Source organism: Zingiber officinale, chromosome 1B, assembly GCF_018446385.1.
Source record: "Zingiber officinale cultivar Zhangliang chromosome 1B, Zo_v1.1, whole genome shotgun sequence".
In the NCBI taxonomy this organism is placed as follows: domain Eukaryota; kingdom Viridiplantae; phylum Streptophyta; class Magnoliopsida; order Zingiberales; family Zingiberaceae; genus Zingiber; species Zingiber officinale.
The window spans coordinates 14,055,706-14,075,820 of record NC_055986.1 but is presented as its reverse complement, the minus strand read 5'-3'; the positions used below and the strand labels follow the sequence as shown (position 1 = coordinate 14,075,820).

At 35.3% G+C, this 20,115-nt stretch overlaps 1 protein-coding gene across 2 annotated transcripts in view; it reads left to right on the top strand.

Moving 5' to 3' along the window:
- The first annotated feature begins 867 nt into the window (after positions 1–867).
- Positions 868–20,115, top strand: part of LOC122051295 (nudix hydrolase 3) — a 37,911-nt gene continuing 18,663 nt past the window's right edge. Inside the window, exons 1-14 of one of the 2 annotated variants that reach the window (XM_042612357.1) lie at positions 868–1,109; positions 1,215–1,394; positions 3,330–3,407; positions 5,167–5,263; positions 7,256–7,389; positions 8,184–8,265; positions 10,667–10,753; positions 10,873–10,979; positions 11,665–11,836; positions 16,793–17,031; positions 17,118–17,199; positions 18,523–18,588; positions 19,560–19,637; positions 19,706–19,801. In XM_042612357.1, the coding sequence (XP_042468291.1) occupies positions 1,030–1,109; positions 1,215–1,394; positions 3,330–3,407; positions 5,167–5,263; positions 7,256–7,389; positions 8,184–8,265; positions 10,667–10,753; positions 10,873–10,979; positions 11,665–11,836; positions 16,793–17,031; positions 17,118–17,199; positions 18,523–18,588; positions 19,560–19,637; positions 19,706–19,801 (1,578 nt within the window). In that variant the 5' untranslated portion in view covers positions 868–1,029. Of the gene's footprint in view, positions 1,110–1,214; positions 1,395–2,128; positions 2,207–3,329; positions 3,408–5,166; positions 5,264–7,255; positions 7,390–8,183; positions 8,266–10,666; positions 10,754–10,872; positions 10,980–11,664; positions 11,837–16,792; positions 17,032–17,117; positions 17,200–18,522; positions 18,589–19,559; positions 19,638–19,705; positions 19,802–20,115 lie in introns of both variants that reach the window. The other variant, XM_042612348.1, reaches the window with a different exon arrangement.

Here is a 20,115-nt window from a genome sequence, read left to right as displayed (position 1 = left end):
TGATATAAAATATTTTATTAGGTGTATAATTTTTTTTTCATGTAAAGGACTACTAGAAATAAAATATTTCTCATGATTTATCAGTTTGTATCTAATTGGGAGAGTGACGATATTAAATTGTATGGGATAAACATTATTACAATTTGTTTTGATGGATTCTAAATAATAAACTAACGTCATGTCAGATATCTCCAGTGGCTCACAGCTGCATTCTCACGATCGGAGATTAGTTATGACGACATAACTTTATGATCATTGCTATAGACAAAATAAATCACTCAGTTTATTACAAAAATATGAAATGTTTTGATTCTAGCCGTTATAACCTTTTTAGGCTCGTCATTTCAAAAAATTATCTTTATGGAACTCTTCCACACCTGGATCATTATAATCTTCGATGCTGAAACCATCGTGGGGAAGTTGATACCTGCCCCCTCGTATAGAATTTTAGAACCATTTTTTAACCAGTTTTTTTTTGTTGAAAATAAACGACGGAAGTTTTCCTGTATGAAAATTGAGGATTTTTCCGGGTCATTTTGTGGACGTTGGCCGATCGGATTAAGCACAACTCTGTGCGTTCTTTGTCCAGTCCGTATCAGCTTCTGTGTTGCAATAGAAGACAACCTACAGCAATATGCCCATCAAAGACATCAGTATATTATAGCATCCTGTTTTGGTGGACCCCGCTTACGCCCCCTGTGCCCCATAGAACAAAAGGTGAATCGTTGATCTCCAGCGTCCCACCAATTGGTCCCACAGCTAAACAGAAAAGATAAATCAGGAAACTACATATATAGCACATATTTTTTAATCCTCGGCATTTTGCGAGGACTCGACCACCGCTCTATTCTGCAAATTCCCATATATTAACCACTGAGTACATTTCTCATTTCTCATTTCTCATTTCTCAGGGTCTAAGTGGAGAATTATCAGAGAGAAAGCAGTAATTAACGTCATATATTCGACGAAGGGTTAGTGAATACTCTCATCGACTGTTGCTGGCGCCTGCCTCCTGCCATAGCGACGGCCATGGCGGAACCTACCCATCAAGAAGAGCACCTAGACGTCCTTACAAAAACGGGAGAGAAGACCGGAGTTTCGAAGCCAAGGTCTTCCGTCTTCTGAAAGCGGGATCGGAATACCCTCTTATCCTCCTCCCATCTTGAACCCTTCACCTACAAGATCCTCAGAAAATGTCTGCTCTGCAATTGCAGGAGCCTGGTCCATCGGGATGGAGACTATCACCGTGCTGTTCATGTGTGGATATACTCGGAGAGTACGCAGGAGCTTCTCCTGCAGAAACGCGCCGATTGCAAGGCTTCTTGGCCTGCGAAGTGGGATATCTCCAGTGCCGGACACATATCATCTGGAGAGTCGTCGCTTCTTACCGCTAGGTACATCGAAAGCTGGGGGTCTTTATTATTGTTTGTCTAAATTTGAGAAGTTTATGTGGACAATTTTCGTGCTTTTTTCTTCTTAATTTCTTAGGCCGACTTTCCGGCTTCTTAATCAAACTTTGATTATGATGTTTCTACTGGCGTGGTTTTAACTTTTCATTGCACTTTTATTATGTTGGATGCTAATCATACATGTAATGTTGTATTATTTGAGGTAACCGTTTGAACTTTGAAGTTTATGATGGTACTAATAGAATTTTATTGGTTATAAGAACGTTTCATTATAGCATACACATTGCTGGAAAGAAAGTCTAAGATATTCAACTCTGTTGTATTTATTTAATTTTTTATAACCTCCTACCTTAAACTTGTCCATCTGTTATGAAGCTTTTGTTAGCACAATCTAATGGAGTACTCTTATTTCTGCATTGATCTGTATATTTTTTGAAATTAAATACCGATCAATTGAAGCTCTGACTAAACTTATTTCTCTAGGTAGCACAAGGTGCAATTATACAACAAATAAATTGACTAAACATATTTCTCCAATGAGTACGAGGTGCAATCCTATGATTAATAAATTATACTTGTGTTTCCTTAACGAAAGTACTTTTTGATGATTGATAGAGTAGTTCTAAACTCCTTTTTAAGTATACTTCTCTAAGCTTGTTCACCTCAATGATTATGGATTTTATAATTACTAACTAAACTATTACGTTGATAATTTTCAGGAGGGAACTCTTCGAAGAGCTAGGCATAGACCTTCCAAAAGATGCATTCGAGTTGTTATTTGTTTCCCGTCATGAGTGGTTGGTACTACTTCCTTTTGCTATTTTTATCATGTGAATCCTATGCTGTTTTTGATCCAAAATATTTCTTACTTTTTTCGATCTCCTATTTCTTCTTACTTTTTTTTTCAACCTTATGTTTCTACATTGTCAATAATATGCCAAGAATACTAATGCACAAATCTAGCTTAATAATAAAAGCTTATGAATCTTGGCTATTTGGAATCAACACGAAACAAACTTAAATGTGGCAGTTAAAAATTCTGATTGTTTATGTTAAATGTGCTGGGTAAATTTGAACAATTTGCCATGTCCAGTTGTGGGGTCAGCTGCTTGTTATTTTTTTTCTATCCATATCGATCCATACTTGTGATTGGTACTTACTATTCTGTCCATACGTGCCTCATCAATGCTCACAAGTAACTGCTCAAACTTGAATACAGTCCCAATTTAACATATCTTGATATCCACAATATTAAAAATAATAACAAATTTTGCCTAAAAAATAACTAAATGTGTCTCTTAATCAAACTTTGGTTATGATGTTTCTACTGGCGTGGTTTTAACTTTTATTGCACTTTTATTAGGTTGGATGTTAATAATACATGTAATGTTGTATTATTTGAGGTAACCGTTTGAACTTTGAAATTTATGATGGTACTAATAGAATTTTATTGGTTATAAGAACGTTTCATTATAGCATACAAATTGCTGAAAAGAAAGTCTAAGATATTCAACTCTGTTGTATTTATTTAATTTTTTATAACCTCCTACCTTTAACTTGTCCATCTGTTATGAAGCTTTTGTTAGCACAATCTAATGGAGTACTCTTATTTCTGCATTGATCTGTATATTTTTTGAAATTAAATACCGATCAATTGAACCTCTGACTAAACTTATTTCTCTAGGTAGCACAAGGTGCAATTATACAACAAATAAATTGACTAAACATATTTCTCCAATGAGTACGAGGTGCAATCCTATGATTAATAAATTATACTTGTGTTTCCTTAACGAAAGTACTTTTTGATGATTGATAGAGAAGTTCTAAACTCCTTTTTAAGTATACTTCTCTAAGCTTGTTCACCTCAATGATTATGGATTTTATAATTACTAACTAAACTATTACGTTGATAATTTTCAGGAGGGAACTCTTCGAAGAGCTAGGCATAGACCTTCCAAAAGATGCATTCGAGTTGTTATTTGTTTCCCGTCATGAGTGGTTGGTACTACTTCCTTTTGCTATTTTTATCATGTGAATCCTATGCTGTTTTTGATCCAAAATATTTCTTACTTTTTTCGATCTCCTATTTCTTCTTACTTTTTTTTTCAACCTCATGTTTCTACATTGTCAATAATATGCCAAGAATACTAATGCACAAATCTAGCTTAATAATAAAAGCTTATGAATCTTGGCTATTTGGATTCAACACGAAACAAACTTAAATGTGGCAGTTAAAAATTCTGATTGTTTATGTTAAATGTGCTGGGTAAATTTGAACAATTTGCCATGTCCAGTTGTGGGGTCAGCTGCTTGTTATTTTTTTTTCTATCCATATCGATCCATACTTGTGATTGGTACTTACTATTCTGTCCATACGTGCCTCATCAATGCTCACAAGTAACTGCTCAAACTTGAATACAGTCCCAATTTAACATATCTTGATATCCACAATATTAAAAATAATAACAAATTTTGCCTAAAAAATAACTAAATGTGTCAAAAATAAAATATAACTAGAAGTATGTAACTTAAGCTCTAATAATGATATTCCCCATAAAATCATTATGTTTGTCAAACTTAAGTTATACATATATATATACACTGAGTATGCAATCCCAAATCCATGCTCCTACCTTTTTACCCAAATCTGTTCCATACTTGTTTAAAGGGCAATTAAACCAATAACATGAGTTGGGTAATCATGGCTATTTGGAAAACCACCAAAGAATAAGATTGCAAACTAGAGTAAGAAATAATTATAGCAGTAAGGGGCTAGAAACTGGCATGTTTCTGAATGTACATGAATATAAAGGAAAAAGTAAGGTGATACTTCTCCATGTAGAGAATGTATATGAATACAAGGGAAAAAAACAAGGTTACATTAGAACTTGAAAATTTGAAAGATCTTGAAGCCTTGATAATTCTAAACTCTTGGAGTTGTTTAGGGACTAGAGAGCAGCAAGAATGATTTATTTTTGTGTACAATGTCGCCTCAAACAAGCTTCACAAAGCTTAAATAAGCTGGTCCAACATTCATCTCAAGAGGTTCAGGGTCACACTTCCAGCTTAAATGAGTTCAATTTTTTGTGACAACTTATTTCAGATTACTCAATAAAGTTTCAGCATTGACTACATTTCAGTCTTGAGTATTCTCTTGGTGTTTGTTATTCTGTAATAGGCCCCCACCCCAATTAAGTTTTAGTATTTATTTTCCACCAATAATACTAGTAGTTCAAGCTTTCTTAGTCCCTAATCCTTGTTTTTTTGTACATATATATTATTTTACCTGTACATATATGTAACATGTACATTCTATCTTTAATATGCTTTCCATTGATGAGTGCCTTCTCTTTTATAAAAAAGAAGACATACTTTGTTTTGATGACTTGACATTTGATTTCTACTTTTTAATGGAATTGTTGGTTGTAGTTCTTACCCAAATGTCATGGAAAATTTGCTTTACCAAATGTCATATAAATTACAGCATTTGGTACATCTTCTGAAATGGTTATGGCCTAGATGCCTAGTATTATCTAATTATCTATTAGTTGCCAGATAAAAGAATTTACAGATAGGGAAGATGTTAAGTAGCGATCATGCTGGTTAAAGGAGAAATATGGTTGATGGCTCCACTTAATTTCTGCTACTCAATGATCAGCTTAGATTTATATAGATGAATTGTTTCATACATTAGCTTATTTTATGTACCTCTAGTCTATCTTTAAAGTTTTAAAATATTTTGTATAATATCATGCAGTGTTCTAAATAATGGAAGTTATATCAACAATGAAATCAACGATGTATATCTTGTGACAACTTTGAGTCGTATTCCCATGGAGGCCTTCACTCTTCAGGTAAAAAAAGTTGTTATAGTTGGGTCAGCACGCTTGAGATATAAACACTTTCTCTATATTGTATCCATAGATATGCAGATATCGAGTATTGGCAACCCTGTTCAAAATAGATAAATAGATACACTTACTTTCTTAGCTCGGGTAATGCACAACCCTAGCCAGTCAAGTCATTGACCTAGGCCATGCTCGGCCCAACATTGATCCACCCCGGCCAAGCTGAGCCGGGCCATTCCTAGCTCAAGCACAACCCATTGTCATCTCTATTTGTAACATGCTCATTTAGTTGCATTCACAGTTTCTGGTATGAATGTATTTTCACCCAACAATTTCTAGTACATTTTTTTGAGGGAACAGAAGGTAAAATGCCTTCGCGTAATACTTATTATCATAAGGAAATATCTATAGAATTGAGGGTGTGGTTGGGTCAATGTACAAAAGGTTGTGTATCTGCATTGGGAGGTTGCCTGGTTACACCAAATTGCAGCAATTCAGTTATCCTTAGGCAAACTTTTTAAAGAGCATATTATATTTTGATTCGCAACTTCTAAATAATATATTTCATCCCCTCTTCATACAATTGCTGGTCCTTCGTTTTTTTGTCTCATTCTCAGTATTGTATACAATATCTTCACATGATCTTTGTCGTTGAGTTTGATGGTAGGAGAGTTTTTGAACTATACTACAAGCATTCAGGCTAGGAACAAAGTTTGAGGATAAATTAAATTCCTCTAGATAAGTATCATTCTCTTATAGCATATTTAGGCATATATTACCACTAGTCCAATGCTACTATTGCTGTCTATTATCACTAGCAGTAAACCTCTAGTATTGTTGCCACTACTGCACTACTACTTACTGCAATATTGCTTGGATTTAGTTAGCTCTTAGTTTGGTATGTTACAGTATGCATTAACTGGTATGACTCCCTGAATACCTGGCTGTTTCCTCTGATTGAGTATTGACTGATATCAAAGTATATCCAATTGTCATTCTTTAGTTTGGAATTTCCTGGCATGGAATTCTGCTAGTTCATCTTGGTATTTTCCTGTAACAAGAATTAGGCCTCTCTAACTAACTTTGGCATGTGTTGCTATAATTTCATTTTCTTTTGCTTTTCTTGGATCAGTTAAGACTTAAGTGTTCTGCTTGTATGATCCACCAAGTCATGGCATCAATCCGTTGCTTGTCCTTTATCCAACTTTATCTGCATTGCATTCCGTACAGATGGTCTACATAGGGTTGATGCAAGCTATCTCTGAATCCCCATATGTGGTTGCTGGTATATATCTTAATATATCAGCTTTATCTAAATGTACACTATGGGTCATCTTATGTGTTAATGTATTTTCTTACGAATGATTCATTTGGTATTACATTTTTTATGCAACTGAAATTCCTGTTCAAAGAATTTAAACTAACTCAGAAACAGGACTTTTTGTAAGTTATTATCGCTTATATGTCCAGATATTGAGATTGGAGACACTTCCAACTTTGACTATTAATAGAGCTTCATCCAAAATGTGCACAATTTGTGTGATAATTGATCCTTTGAGCTTAGAAATTTTAAAAACTAAAAACAGGACCTCCAAGTCTGACAATTCTTTATATGTTCTTTTGAAGTGATATAGATGATAATGAGTGATGCTATTTAACTGATGGTTTTGGATTCAATTAAGTTCATGATGGTTAGGCTAATAAAATCAACTGCTTATACTTGTCATTTGTTCAGTGTTTCAGTATCTGGACTTGATGGCAGGTTTAGCAGGTTATCCTAGGAAGCCAAATTGGTGTGGTTGTATCATTTGGCCCAGTTCTCCTTGACAACTTGGGAACCAGCAGGGACAGCCGTTTCACACATCAATCTTGTCTTAAAACACTTCTTTGTATATAATCTTAGAAAAATTTACATTCTAAAGCTTTCAAGAAGATGCCAACTTTTTATTAAAACGAAGCTACATGATTTCACCCTGCTTAACTTTTACTTTATTTCAGGAATCAGAGGTTTCTTCTGTCAAATACATGTTTTGGAATGATTATAAACATATTCTTGAAGAAGGAGATGATCAATATGTCCCATATGATACAACAGGCCAGTATAGCCAGCTATTTGTCATTCTTGAGCAAAGGTATATTTTTTGTGTACATAGTTGATAGTTCCAATGAACACTCCATTTAATTTAACATTCTCTTTTGTCGTTAAATTTCCACAAGCTTATTTATCATACTGCAGAAGCCTTTCATGACTTATCATACACTGGAAGCTTTTTGCTCAATACCTGATTGGTTTAAATGTATGATTTTTCTAATTTATTAGATGATAAAAGCAATGAAAATTGCCTTATCACTGACCACTTTTCATTTAGTTTCATTTCCCTTGAAGGATATTAACCAACTTTTTGTTTAGTTTCATGTTGTATAGCCAGCAATAAACTATCTTTTTGCTAACCATATAAAGTTGGATCCGAGAATCCAAATGACATTTTTCTGAGCCATTTAAATTTGTTTGTAACTGTATTTGGTCTCCTTTTACCCACTCTAGTTGATCTTAAAACAATCAACTCTAGTTGATCTGCTTAACTTTGGAATCCGTTGTTCTCTTTAGACATGTCCATATCATCTTGATATTGTTTCTCTCATTTTATCTTATAGAGGGCTACAATGACTAATTACTTGTGAAATATACTATTCTATTTTCTCTCCCAGTAAAGAAACACATTTTAGCCGACTCCACCTAGTGGGATAAGACTTGGTTGTTGTTGTAAAGAAACACATTTAAATGTTTTCTAGTAAATTTTGCTTCGTGGTTGAAAAGTTTTTGTTTGATTTATTTAATATTCTTGTATTTGGTCATTTTGGATGCCAGTGGACTCTGAACATCCTGCTGCTGTTGTAGTTTGAGAATGTTTTGTGTTTGCCACAGGTACAAAGAGAATAAGGAGGCTATTAGTCTAAGATTGCAAAATAAGCTGAATCGCTATGCTCCTATCCTTATGAACCCAGAGGTAGTACTATTTTTTTTTTCAGAATTTTTAGATTAAGCTATGTTGACTATTTTCTATTATCAAGATTATTTGTTTCTATCCTTACTCATCTAAGATTTCAACCTACTGCATTGTACATTCCAATCTATGATAGAGCATTCAGCCTACAAATTAAGGGATGATAAATGTTTTTTTTCATACAAAGGCACAAAGAACTGGTGAAAATAATCACTGATCCAATTGAAAGTTTTTTATAATTGAAACTGGTGTTAACATATTAAATGAAAGATATTCATATGGCAACAGCAGTATCTTTTCAGTCCCTTCACTAGCTCTTTCCAGATGACTGTTGTAAATCTTCCTTTGTTTCCTAGCTAGTTTATTATCAGTTCTTGATGGGTTCCTAACTAACTTATATGGACTTGTATATACTTGCACTTAAAGTATTATATATTATGCAATTTGGTGGATATAGGCTGTGAATGAATTATTACTGATGCAAAAACGTGATAACGCTCATGCCAAGCACCCCTCATCGCCAGCCACACGGTGAGATGACGGGAGGTAAATCAGGTATTGAACAACCCCCTAAGTGGGAGGGTTATTTGCCGCCGCCGTGACTTGAACCGTGAATGAAGTATTACTGAAAATATGGCTGGTGAACCTTTGCCGGAACATGGTAGATGATTCTCTGGTTTGTTGCGATAAGGCAGGTGCAGTTGATGCCTCCCGGAGTTATTAATTGATGTTGGTACATGAAGAAGGGGCTCTGCAATAAGAGTGTGCTAGCAGTATCAGGATATTGATCTATGATGGGGTGTGGTATCCTAGAAAGCTTTCTATGGATATTAGACTAGTACATTTAAGAGAAAAAAAGCCTGTTTGGCTAGATATGACCTCCATATTAGATAGTTGATATATCCTGAATAATGGTTCTTGATTGAAACTTAAAGCTTTCATATACTGACCCATCCAGATAGTTGGATTTTGTGTCAGTATTGGTTGGTACCATTCAACAAGAAATAGAAGCAGAGAAGAATTAGAAGAGCAGAGGGGAGAAGAGGAGAGAGAGAAGAATGAAAAGAAAAAAGGAAAGAAGGGCAGAAGAGTGGTAGAAGAGTAGCAGAAGAGAATACTATAAAATTATTACTGCCAAGGTTTATGTTATCCTTTCATGCTTTCAAGCTGGAGTTTCAATCTCTGACCAAAATAGTACAGTTTCGGTGTCGTATGCCGATACTCAGTATGCTTCAAAGCATTTCAAGTAGGGCTTTAAATGAATTGGATTTTTGGAGAATAAGTTTGGTATTTGATTTGATAAGAGTTCATTTATGTCAATTTAACAACGCCAAGTATAGGAACACTAGTGTGCTTAACTTGTGATGTTCATGAACAAGTTTAGGAATAATTTATAAACAAATTCATTTATTAGCTTGTCTGGATCTATAATGATTTTATTTCTTTATTTATTGTTTAAAGACAAAAATATATATACTACAAAATTTTCTACAACAACAACAACAACAAAGTCTTTTCCCACTAGGTGGGGTCGGCTGTATGAATCCTTTTATGCCATTGAGCCCTATCTCCTATTATATCATCATCTATATTTAAATAAATTTTATCTTGTTTTATTGTTGCTAACCAAGTCTTTTTTGGTCTTTCTGTTCCTCGTTTGATATGTATGTTTATCATAATTTCACATCGCCTAACTGGAGCATTTATTGATTATCTAAGTACATATCCGTACCATCTTAAACGTGTCTCAGATTACAAAATTTTCTAATGAGAAAATAATATAAGCTTCACTTACTAGATCAATGCTTTAACTAAATTATAGGCATAATAATGTCTCTACATGAGCTTGATAATTTTTTTAATCAACAAGATTAAATAAGCTCTATGCGAAAATAAACAAGCTTGTACATAGTCAAAGTCAACTCAACTTGGTTTGTTTACAACCTTAGTTCCAAGATCAACTCAAATAAGGTTTAATCCATAATTCTCTTCCACTTTACTTGGTTACCTTGAAATATAAGTCTCTTGACAATTATAAAGAAGTTTTAGAGCAACAAGTTAAAAAATATAGCAAGCACTTTCACTACTGAATATGCCATTGTAATCTCAAAATGATTATTGTGTATTTGACAAAAATATTGATTCTTATAATATCCCATTGAGTTTTATTCTATAGACATCTAGTATTGGAATTAAGTTTTTCACATATCCATAAATAAATATGTTTAGTTAATCGTTAGGAGTTGGATTTGTTTTGATATAATCCATATTCCTAATTCATCCAATAGTTAGTTTTACTGTGGAAATATGATTATGTTTTTATTTGTATGCATATTTAGCTAAATCTGCCGGATTGAATAATGAACTGAAGATTCCTTGGTTGCTTTCCTCTTCCTTTATGCAGTTAATTGGGCTCTCGGAAGCAGACAAGGAAGCTTTATTCCACATACTTAGAGCTGCAATAGTCATGGATGACATTTTCTACTTGCAGGTTCTGTTCAGTCATATTTCTATGCTTTTTGTGTATAACAATAGTTGACACATTGTTTGGATGAATTGCTTGGTTGTTGTATTATGTAAAGTGTTATATGCATTAGAGTCTGATTGCAGGTTTGGCATACGAATCCAATGTTAAGAGATTGGTTGAAAGAGCGATCTAATGCTTCTGAAATAGATAGGCTGAAGTGGATGTATTACTCCATAAATAAGAGTCCATGGTAATTCTCTATCAGCAATTCAGCATAATGTTTGTATGTATATTCAATTATCATACCAAAAGGAATTATTGTTTTGGATTCTTTTTCTGATTAATTCTTAGTTTAAGTTCTCCTAGTCCTATCCTTCAGACTTTTCATTTCTAAACTTGTTGATTTTGCACATAACTTTGAGCATGTTTGAATCATATAAATTTTATATTCTCTTGGTGGCAAAAGGTCCTACGTTGACCCCGGGCACCCCACACGATCGGTCCCACAGTCATTTGTAGAGGGGTAAATCACGGGTGACTTTTTTTTCCTTTGAATAGTGGCCATTGCATGGGGGAGGGCAGGAACCTGACATTCTTAGCTCATTCAAGGAATTTTATATTCTCTTGAATTTATATATGATGTTGTGGTTCATGCTGTGGATTTCTTAGCTCATTCAAGGAATTTAAAAGACAAAAAGTATCAAAGAGAAACTGACATATGAATGAACAATACTAAATTGAAGCATAAGCCATTTTGGTGTGTACTTGTGTAATTCAACAAATTTTTACAGTGGATATCTAGCATGAATCATGGCATTTATACAATTAAAAATCAAGCTTCGGTTACTTGCTGAATCTTGTTTACTGTTTTCTTGTAGAGTTCATGCCCCAACTTTTGTTACATACAGAATTGATGGTTATTTGGCAAATAACAGGTCGTGCCTGGATGAGAATGAAGCATTTTTAACAACAGCGGATTCACTTGTAAAACTTCTTGAAGGATCTACTAAACCTGTCACAGGCTGGAAAGGAATTGAATATAAAGTTGCTTTTCCTTTGGTGAAGCCCCCTGGAGCAAATTTCTATCCACTAGACATGGATAAAAAGGTATAGTTTACATGTCAGTTTGTATCATTTGCGATATCATTTGAGTTGCTTGAATCTAGAATTTCCGGAAATTCCAGATGATTAACTATTTTTGTTTTGTGCAATTCATGGAAGTTTACAATGATTATCTGAAATTTGATGTTTTACAATATAAAGATATTGCCTTTGTGACTTGATCAATACCATCATATACATCTCTGAAGTAAAAAAGAAAGGGTTAATTATTTTATATAGTAAACACTTCTAAGTTTGCTTCATATCTGGTCTGAACTTCAAAAAACTTGCCCTGCCATTTTTTTCATTTTAGAATGTCACTTTCTAATACTGAAATACCTATCTTACCCTTCTAAATTGCCACCCAAATCATTCACTCGGTATTGGATAGGTGATATTTTGACAGCAAAATTGAAATGTTGGGGTATTTTAAAAATGCTGATAAATCTTGGAGGATATTGAAGAATACCCATAGAAAAAAATTCAAAATATTGATTTTCCTATTATTTGATCTAGTTGACACCATTTATCAACCAAAAAAAACATAACACAATTTGTCAATCATAGGCATGAACTAATTTTATACTAAAGGAATAAAATTTATTACATTTTCCTAATGGAATTATTTCGCCATTATTAAATATTCTTGGTCCCACCACTGCTCCTTGGTAGAATCTGTTGGTCCCTTTGGAGGCCGGCAAGAGGGGAGGGGTGAATTGCCCTACAAAATAAAACCAAAAACCCTTCTCGGATATTCAACTAACTTAAAAGAACTTGTAATTAAAAAGGCAGAGACTAATTAAAACAGAAAATAGACACAGAGGAATTACTTGGTTTGCAATAAGAGGATTGCTAATCCAAGGCAAAGACGACGCACTAATTGATTCTCCTCTGAGTAGCTAATGAAAAGTAAACATAAAAATGAAAGCAATCAGGATTACAAGTAGTTTTTCTTGATTGATCCCGGACCAAGGCTATATGTCGAGCCACCTGAAGGGTCCGGCGCCCGGATAAACTTTATCCCCAACCGCCGATGACAAAAATGCGCTCGGTCCCGGGCGCTCAGAGCATTCCGGCCGCTAAGCGCCTCTAAATGAGCCGGCAGCCTCGAGCAGCAATCGGGCATGTCAACTGTCGGTCCAGTCCGTGAAGTCCTGTCTGCGGCCGCCCGTCATTCGCTCGGCTTCCTGCGTGTGATCTTAATGTTCCGGCGAATAGGTTCGGCACTTCCCGCTTCGGCTCTCAGTTTCCTTCCGTCTGTCTCGCAGGTCTTCCACCGTGTATCTCTTGCGGCGACACCTCGCCGCCGCGCACGCAGAGCCCACCTCCTCCCTCCGCTTCTCCGCCTAGCCGCATTCCGACTCTCCCAAGCCTCAGCGCACACTTGCAACTCAGGTTAAATAAACGCAGACAAATTAGCTTGCTTCGATCACATCAAAACACCTGTTCCAACAATCTCCTTTTCGACGCTAATAACCGTTAGGGTAACCATATGCAATAAAAACAATTTATTTTCCAATAAGTCCAAATATTTTTCAATTGAAAAATTATATAGTACCTCCCCCTAGACTTAACATACTTTTCCCCCTTTGATCACATAAAAATTGGAGTTATAAAAAAATCTAAGGTAAATTCAAACAAGAACTTTTAAGTGTAAAATATTTAGTAAAGACACTCTAAGTTAAATTTTCTAAGGTAAATTTAAGAAAATCTAAGGTAAATTTTCTAATTAAACAATTTAAGTCAATTTTAAGAAAAAAAAAATGATAAGGCAAAATTATCATAAAAAAAATTCTAAGTTAATTTAAAAAAAAAATTCTAAGTCAATTTTAAGAAAAATTATAAGGCAATAAAAAAAATTCTAAGATAACTTAAAAAATTTCTAAGTCAATTTTCATAAAAATTTCTAAGATAATTAATTTCTAAGGCAATGATTCCAAAGAGAATATCTAGTTTAAAAAAAATTCTAAGTCAATATACAGAAAAATTTTTAAGTTATTTTTCATAAAAGATTTCTAAGGCAATTTTCAAAGAAAAATGTCTAAGACAATATTCATAGAAAAATTCCTAAGTTAAAAAATATCTAAGTCAATAATTTTCAGAAATATTCTAAGTCAATAAAAAAAATTATTTTCCAGAATTTTTTTTTTAATTTATAAATTAATTTTAAATATTTTCTAACACAAATTGAATAACTCTTTTAAAGCATTAGGTAAATTAAATTAATGCTTTTTCAGTTAGTCAATTAAACTTTTCATTTCGATACTTGGCTTCCAGGTCGTGGCATGGCACTAGCTTGCTCTTCGTTATTAGCAACAACCCTTCCTCAGACAAATTAGTCGCTTAATTTCCTTGCTGAAAATGCTAAGTCTAATTTTAGATTAAACAGGTTTTTGGAACCCAGAGAGATTCCTACCTACAGGGTTAACCAAGTATTTCCTAGATACATAGATTTTGATATATTTCTAATTCGACTTTGATGAAATCTATAATACCAATTTAAACCTCTATAATTTCTAAAAGTAGAAATATTTGAACTTTTATATTTTTTCAATCTTTCTATTTCTTCTTTTAGTTTTTCATTTTCAATTTTCAATTTATCAAACCTCTATAAGACATGATTTTGCTAAAATTCTTTTGTTTCCAAAATTTCATTTTTAAATTTGATATTTTCATTTTCTAATTTATACATGGATTTCGCCTGCTTTAATGCCGAATAAAGTCGATCGTAAGAGGCATACCTCCCCATAGACTTCCCCGACTTTGCTTCCTCGACCGCCTCCATCCGGACGTCCGCGCCTCTCATCCATCGGGATCGTTATCTTTTCGTGGCTCCATCGCCGTCGTGATTCTGAGCCTTGATCTCGTCAGTTAGATGAAGAAGCTTTCGTGTCTAGGTTGCTTCAGGTTCTCGGGTGTCCCCTTGTGTATCTAGTGTCCCTTTGCCTTAGCATGGTCACCTTTCTTCTACCTCGATTCTTTTTATTCTCCATTTTAAATTTATTAGATCTAAATTTTTTTAATAATTTCTTCTCGTATGCTGATCGCCGAGTCGACGTTCATCCTTATTGGTCTCACCATAGTCCGGGTCAGATCCTCGCCGCTCCACCCTTTCCATGCAATTCAAGAGTAGAAAACAACTCTTCTGTACTTCTCACGAGTGATCGATTGATGTCCACCGATTCCGATGTCCACTCCTGTTCTTGCCTGTGGTCCCCGTGTTCGCTTACTTTCACGTTTCGAGACAAGTAACTAGTTCTTTTACCTTCGCATGCTCCAGATACTTTCTCACCTTTCTCTTACCAGATCTTTGTCATGGAGGATGTCCCTTCTAGCGAGCCTTCGCGTGCGTGTTTTCGGAGTTCCAAGAACTTCTCCCAAAGTTCTTTAGCAGATAAATAGTTATCACGGGACCTCGGTTGACTTGCCTCTGCGCGCACACATCCTTGCAGTACCGTTTCATGTCTTCCTCGCATCTCTTTCTTTGTCCAATCGCTTCTCTTCTTTCTTTTCTTCCATCTTTATCTATTGGAGCTACAAACCATATTTCATGATAAACCGAATTTCAAAATCTGCTTTAGGAATACCTCCATACGACGCTTCCCCTTCCGAATTTTGTGGGACGATGCTGGTCCGCCATCTTGTTGCTTCGATCGACACTAGTCCTCCCTGCGCACTCCTCGATACCACTTGTTGGTCCCTTGGAGGCTGATGGTTTCAAATACAAAATAAAACCAAAACCCTTCTCGGATATTCAACTAACTTAAAAGAACTTGTAATTAAAAAGGCAGAGACTAATTAAAACAGAAAATAGACACAGAGGAATTACTTGGTTTGCAATCGAGGATTGCTAATCCAAGGCAAAGACAAGACACTAATTGATTCTCCTCCGGGCTGGAGTAGCCTCTTAGTGTTGAAAGCACGTAAATAAATACAAATGAAAGCACCGGATTACAAGAGTTTTTCTTGATTGATTATTTCTTCCGGACCAAGGCTATATTTATAGTCTTGTCCGGGCGCCCTGGGGATAAACTTTAGTCAAACGCGATCTGGTCAAAATCATGCTCAGGGCGAGAAAAGTCAACTGCAGTTGACTTTTGTCCGGATCACTTCTCCGTGAAGTCCCGCCTCTGGTCCGGGTCTCCTCGCCCGCTTAGCTTGGGTGATCTCGGCCTTCGAATAGGGCTCACCAACCCATGTTGCTCCCCTCGAGCGACCTTCCTTCCTCGTCCTCGAGAGCCGCGGCACGCTCTTCTCGTCCCCGGTGTACTCTTCCGGACACCTCGCCCTCGACGCACACCGAGCCCGCTGGCCTCTCTCCCGTGCGCTCCCTTCTAGCCTCTCCTTCGCCGACTTCCTGTGTTCCTAAGCTCCTGCACACTTAGACACAAGGGTTAAACAAACGCAGGACCTAACTTAGCTTGTTTGATCACATCAAAACACCTTGGGGTTCCAACAGAATCTAGGGTTGGGAACATGCGAAAATTACTAAGATGTAACTTGAGGTCTTTTCTCTTTTTTTTAGCAAATGTGAGATGTACACTCGAAAAATTGAATGATGATATGCAACTACTAATTGAGATGGCGTCCCTTGTAAATAATATAGACTTGTATGTATTAAATATTTTCATGTGTGGACATGTATCTGATCTTCTCTGGGTTTGGTTAGTCTTTTAATTAGTTTGATTAGTTAAGTTTGTATAGTTGTAGCTACCCAGAACTTGACCTGGAGATGGTTAAGTTTTGCTAGAAAGAAATTCAAGCAAGAAAGAGATTGATCCTCTCATCAAATCAGTGTAAAAGGTTTATCCTTTGCTGCTTTATTGAGTTGTCCTGAAAAGAGGTTACTCTCTTGCAGCAAGAGCGCATACTCAGCTTCCTTGTTGCGATTATTCTTTTTTTATAGAAAGTGTTAAAATTGCAGTTCAATCTATATTTAACAGTGCTTGCCTTCTATTATAGGAATTTGAGCTGTGGAAAGGTAGCCTCACTAAAAGTGAACAAGAGGCTGCTACAGGATTTTTCAGCGTTATTAGGAGACAGGATGACATTCCATCCTCAGTTATGGTCTACAATGGCACCAAGCAAAGTGTTAATCCGGATTGTTTGACTATAGTTCCATACTCCCAAGAATACAAAACTTTTCTTGAGCAAGCAGCCCAGTTTCTTTTTCGCGCGGCAGAACTGTCTGACTCTTCTAGGTAAACTGTTTCTTCACCTCACTCTCTAATTCGTAGCTCCAGTCTATTCGAACTAAAGCAGCATGTTTATTTGCATCATTGCATAGCCTGACGAAGTTGCTGAAAGCTAAAGGAAATGCTTTTCTCTCTAACAATTACTATGAATCTGACATAGCCTGGATGGAGTTGGTTAGTACTTTTTTACTTTGTTGTGGATATAAAAATTTCTCAAAAGAAGATTTCATCCATTGTTATCAATGCCATCTTTGTTATTAACTCTTTAAGCTATATGCACAAGCATATCCACTGTGATTCTTAATTTTTATGTCTTGCATTGTAGTATTTTATATACATTTTGGTTGTAAGAGCTATTCACCATAATACATTAATATATACATAATAATTTTCTAAATTGTGTTTATAAAAACTCTAGTGTTTTGTCAAATGTGAGGTTTATGTGCCTTGTAATCCATCATGCCTTGTTGAAACCTTAGAAGTTCTGCATACTAAACCAATATCAAATTAGTTTGGAGACAAGAGTATCTTAATTATTTAGGCTTATATAATTGCTATTGTTTTCTGAGCTACTACTCATATGTTTCCCATTACTTGTCCAATATTTTTCATCACTTTTAGCATCTAATGGTGATACAGATGGCACTAATCCTGGTCTGATGTCGTGAAATTGGTCCTGTGTATTTGTGTTCCCATGATATAGAGGTGCTTGTGTAGGTCTGGAGGATCTACATGAAGTGATCCCTGTGTGAACCATAACAGTAAAAGAAGATTGAGACGAGCCCTAAGGAGACTAAGGCCAACCCTAGACAAGCCTTAAGGAGAACTATGGCCAACCCTAGGAGAAGAAGAGGAGGATGCTTATTCGGAGGAGCTGGAGGAAGGAGACCGTTTTGGTACTTCTCAATGTTGTTTGAGGAAGGGGATTCCTGCCCATGCATGTGTCTCATGTTCATTGGATCTACAAGTGCTTGTGGAAGTTGGGAGGCTCTATTCCATCTTCCACGGTCATGCAATGACTTGATGATGTTGTAACAAATGAAGGCTCTACCCTGTGTGCTGACGAATTTTGAGATACGCCATTTAATGAAGAAAAAACTTTTGTGATAAAAGCTCATGCACAAAATAGAAGTTGTGGAAGAATCCAAAGGGAGTCTCATGTCTCAATCTCATTCAATGCGTCAATTGACATACAGAATGATGTCTCCATCATGCTGATCAGCATGGAATGATTATTTAAACCGTGGTTATACATGTATTCTTAAGTTATTGTCATATCTAAGTCTTTAATTCATCCAAATTACATTTTCGTTGAGTTATTATTTGGAAATGGAACTAAATTAGTTTTAATTTGAATTTTATAGAGTTTAAGTTTGGCTTGCTCTATACTGCGATTGGGCATCAAGATCCATACTATAACAAATTTTTTAAACCTCGATTGCTGTCCTGACACTCTTTTATGATCATATATTCTTTTGTCGATGAATTTCAATGTAGGATTCCAAGCTGGATGTAACCATTGGTCCATATGAGACATATGAAGATACAATCTTTGGATACAAGGTAAACTTTGTCCATTCTTTTGTGGAAAACAAACACAGCCTACTAGTATGACTTTCACTAAAGTGGGCATTATACAATTAGACATAGAAAGGCACTCTTGTACCAGAGCTCCATATGTGCTATTGTCTACTGCAGTATTTTGTTGCTATATGCTTCTTAGGTATGCAATTTATACCATAAAATGCTATTTTGCAGAGGATCACCTACATTAAACTTGTGCCATGAATTACTTCTTATTGACATTTCACTGTTAATTGTCACAATGACATGTAATAGATATATTGGGCCTTAAATTCTGCTTATCATTACCACTATGGAGCTGTGTTTGTGCCAACTATTGGGGTCTCAAATTCTGGTTAAATGTTTTTTTTTTTCTAAATTTCCAAATTTTGCCATCTCCATCTAACCTACCAAATTACCCTCTTAATGCATTCAGTTCTACTTCCGCTCTCTTCCCAACTTGGTTGTGCCCATTCAACCTTTTTTAGCTTTGCATGTAACTTGGCATGTATTGTATGTATGCAACTCAAGCTTTTCTAACTCCTACATATTCATATTCAGTGTGATCATCACCATGTTAGTCTCAATTATTTGTGGTCGGCTATATTGATTTTATGCCTCCATTGAACTCTTTCAGGTTATATCTTTAGTAATATTCAAATCATAGTTATGTTTCCATTGAATGGGAAGTCAGTACTTACAATACAGTCATGTCTTCTATTCATTGATTCAGCATAAACATTTAATTTTATTGTTGCATTGTGCTTGATACGTCAACTACATTCAATCTACTCGTTTTGTTTAATCAGTAAAGAATGGTGATCTTACATTGCTGCAATATCAGGTCTTGGTAAAAAACTTAAAGATTGTGATTTTCTAGAATACTCATCAATGAAGATAGTTTGCTTTCTTCCTGTTGTTTGAACTTAATATAAAGATCATTTTGTATAGTGGCTCATGTAATTTATCAGGCAACATTTGAGGCATTTGTGGGGATACGAGATGACAAGGCAACAACTCAAGTCAAACTTTTTGGAGACCATCTTCAGGTGCTTCTAGCTATTTGAAGGATCTACTTATGTTTGATACTTTTGATAATATCAAGATTAATGGTTAGGTTTTGGAACAAAATCTTCCAATGGACGATATCTATAAATCAAAAGATGTAGTGGCTGCTCCAATTCGTGTAATTCATCTTATCTACAATTCAGGGGTAAGTGCCATGTATATTTTGTAATTATCTTAGTGCAGAACTCATACTAGCCTATGATATTTTCTGCTTAATTATTTGGGAAATTTTTATCACTTCACATCTATTCAATTACTTCAGAGATTAGAAGACATCTAGGAGAATTTCAAATTGGCAGCTTCTTAAATTAGTTAGTTCTGTGAAAGCCCTACAAATTGGTTTGTTGGTTTGTCTTGGATAGTTGGATTATCTGGCATACTGATAAACTCAGGCATTCCTTATTGTCAGCTTCAAATTTAACTTCTAGGCTAAAATGTAGGGTTGCTTGGAGCATAGTG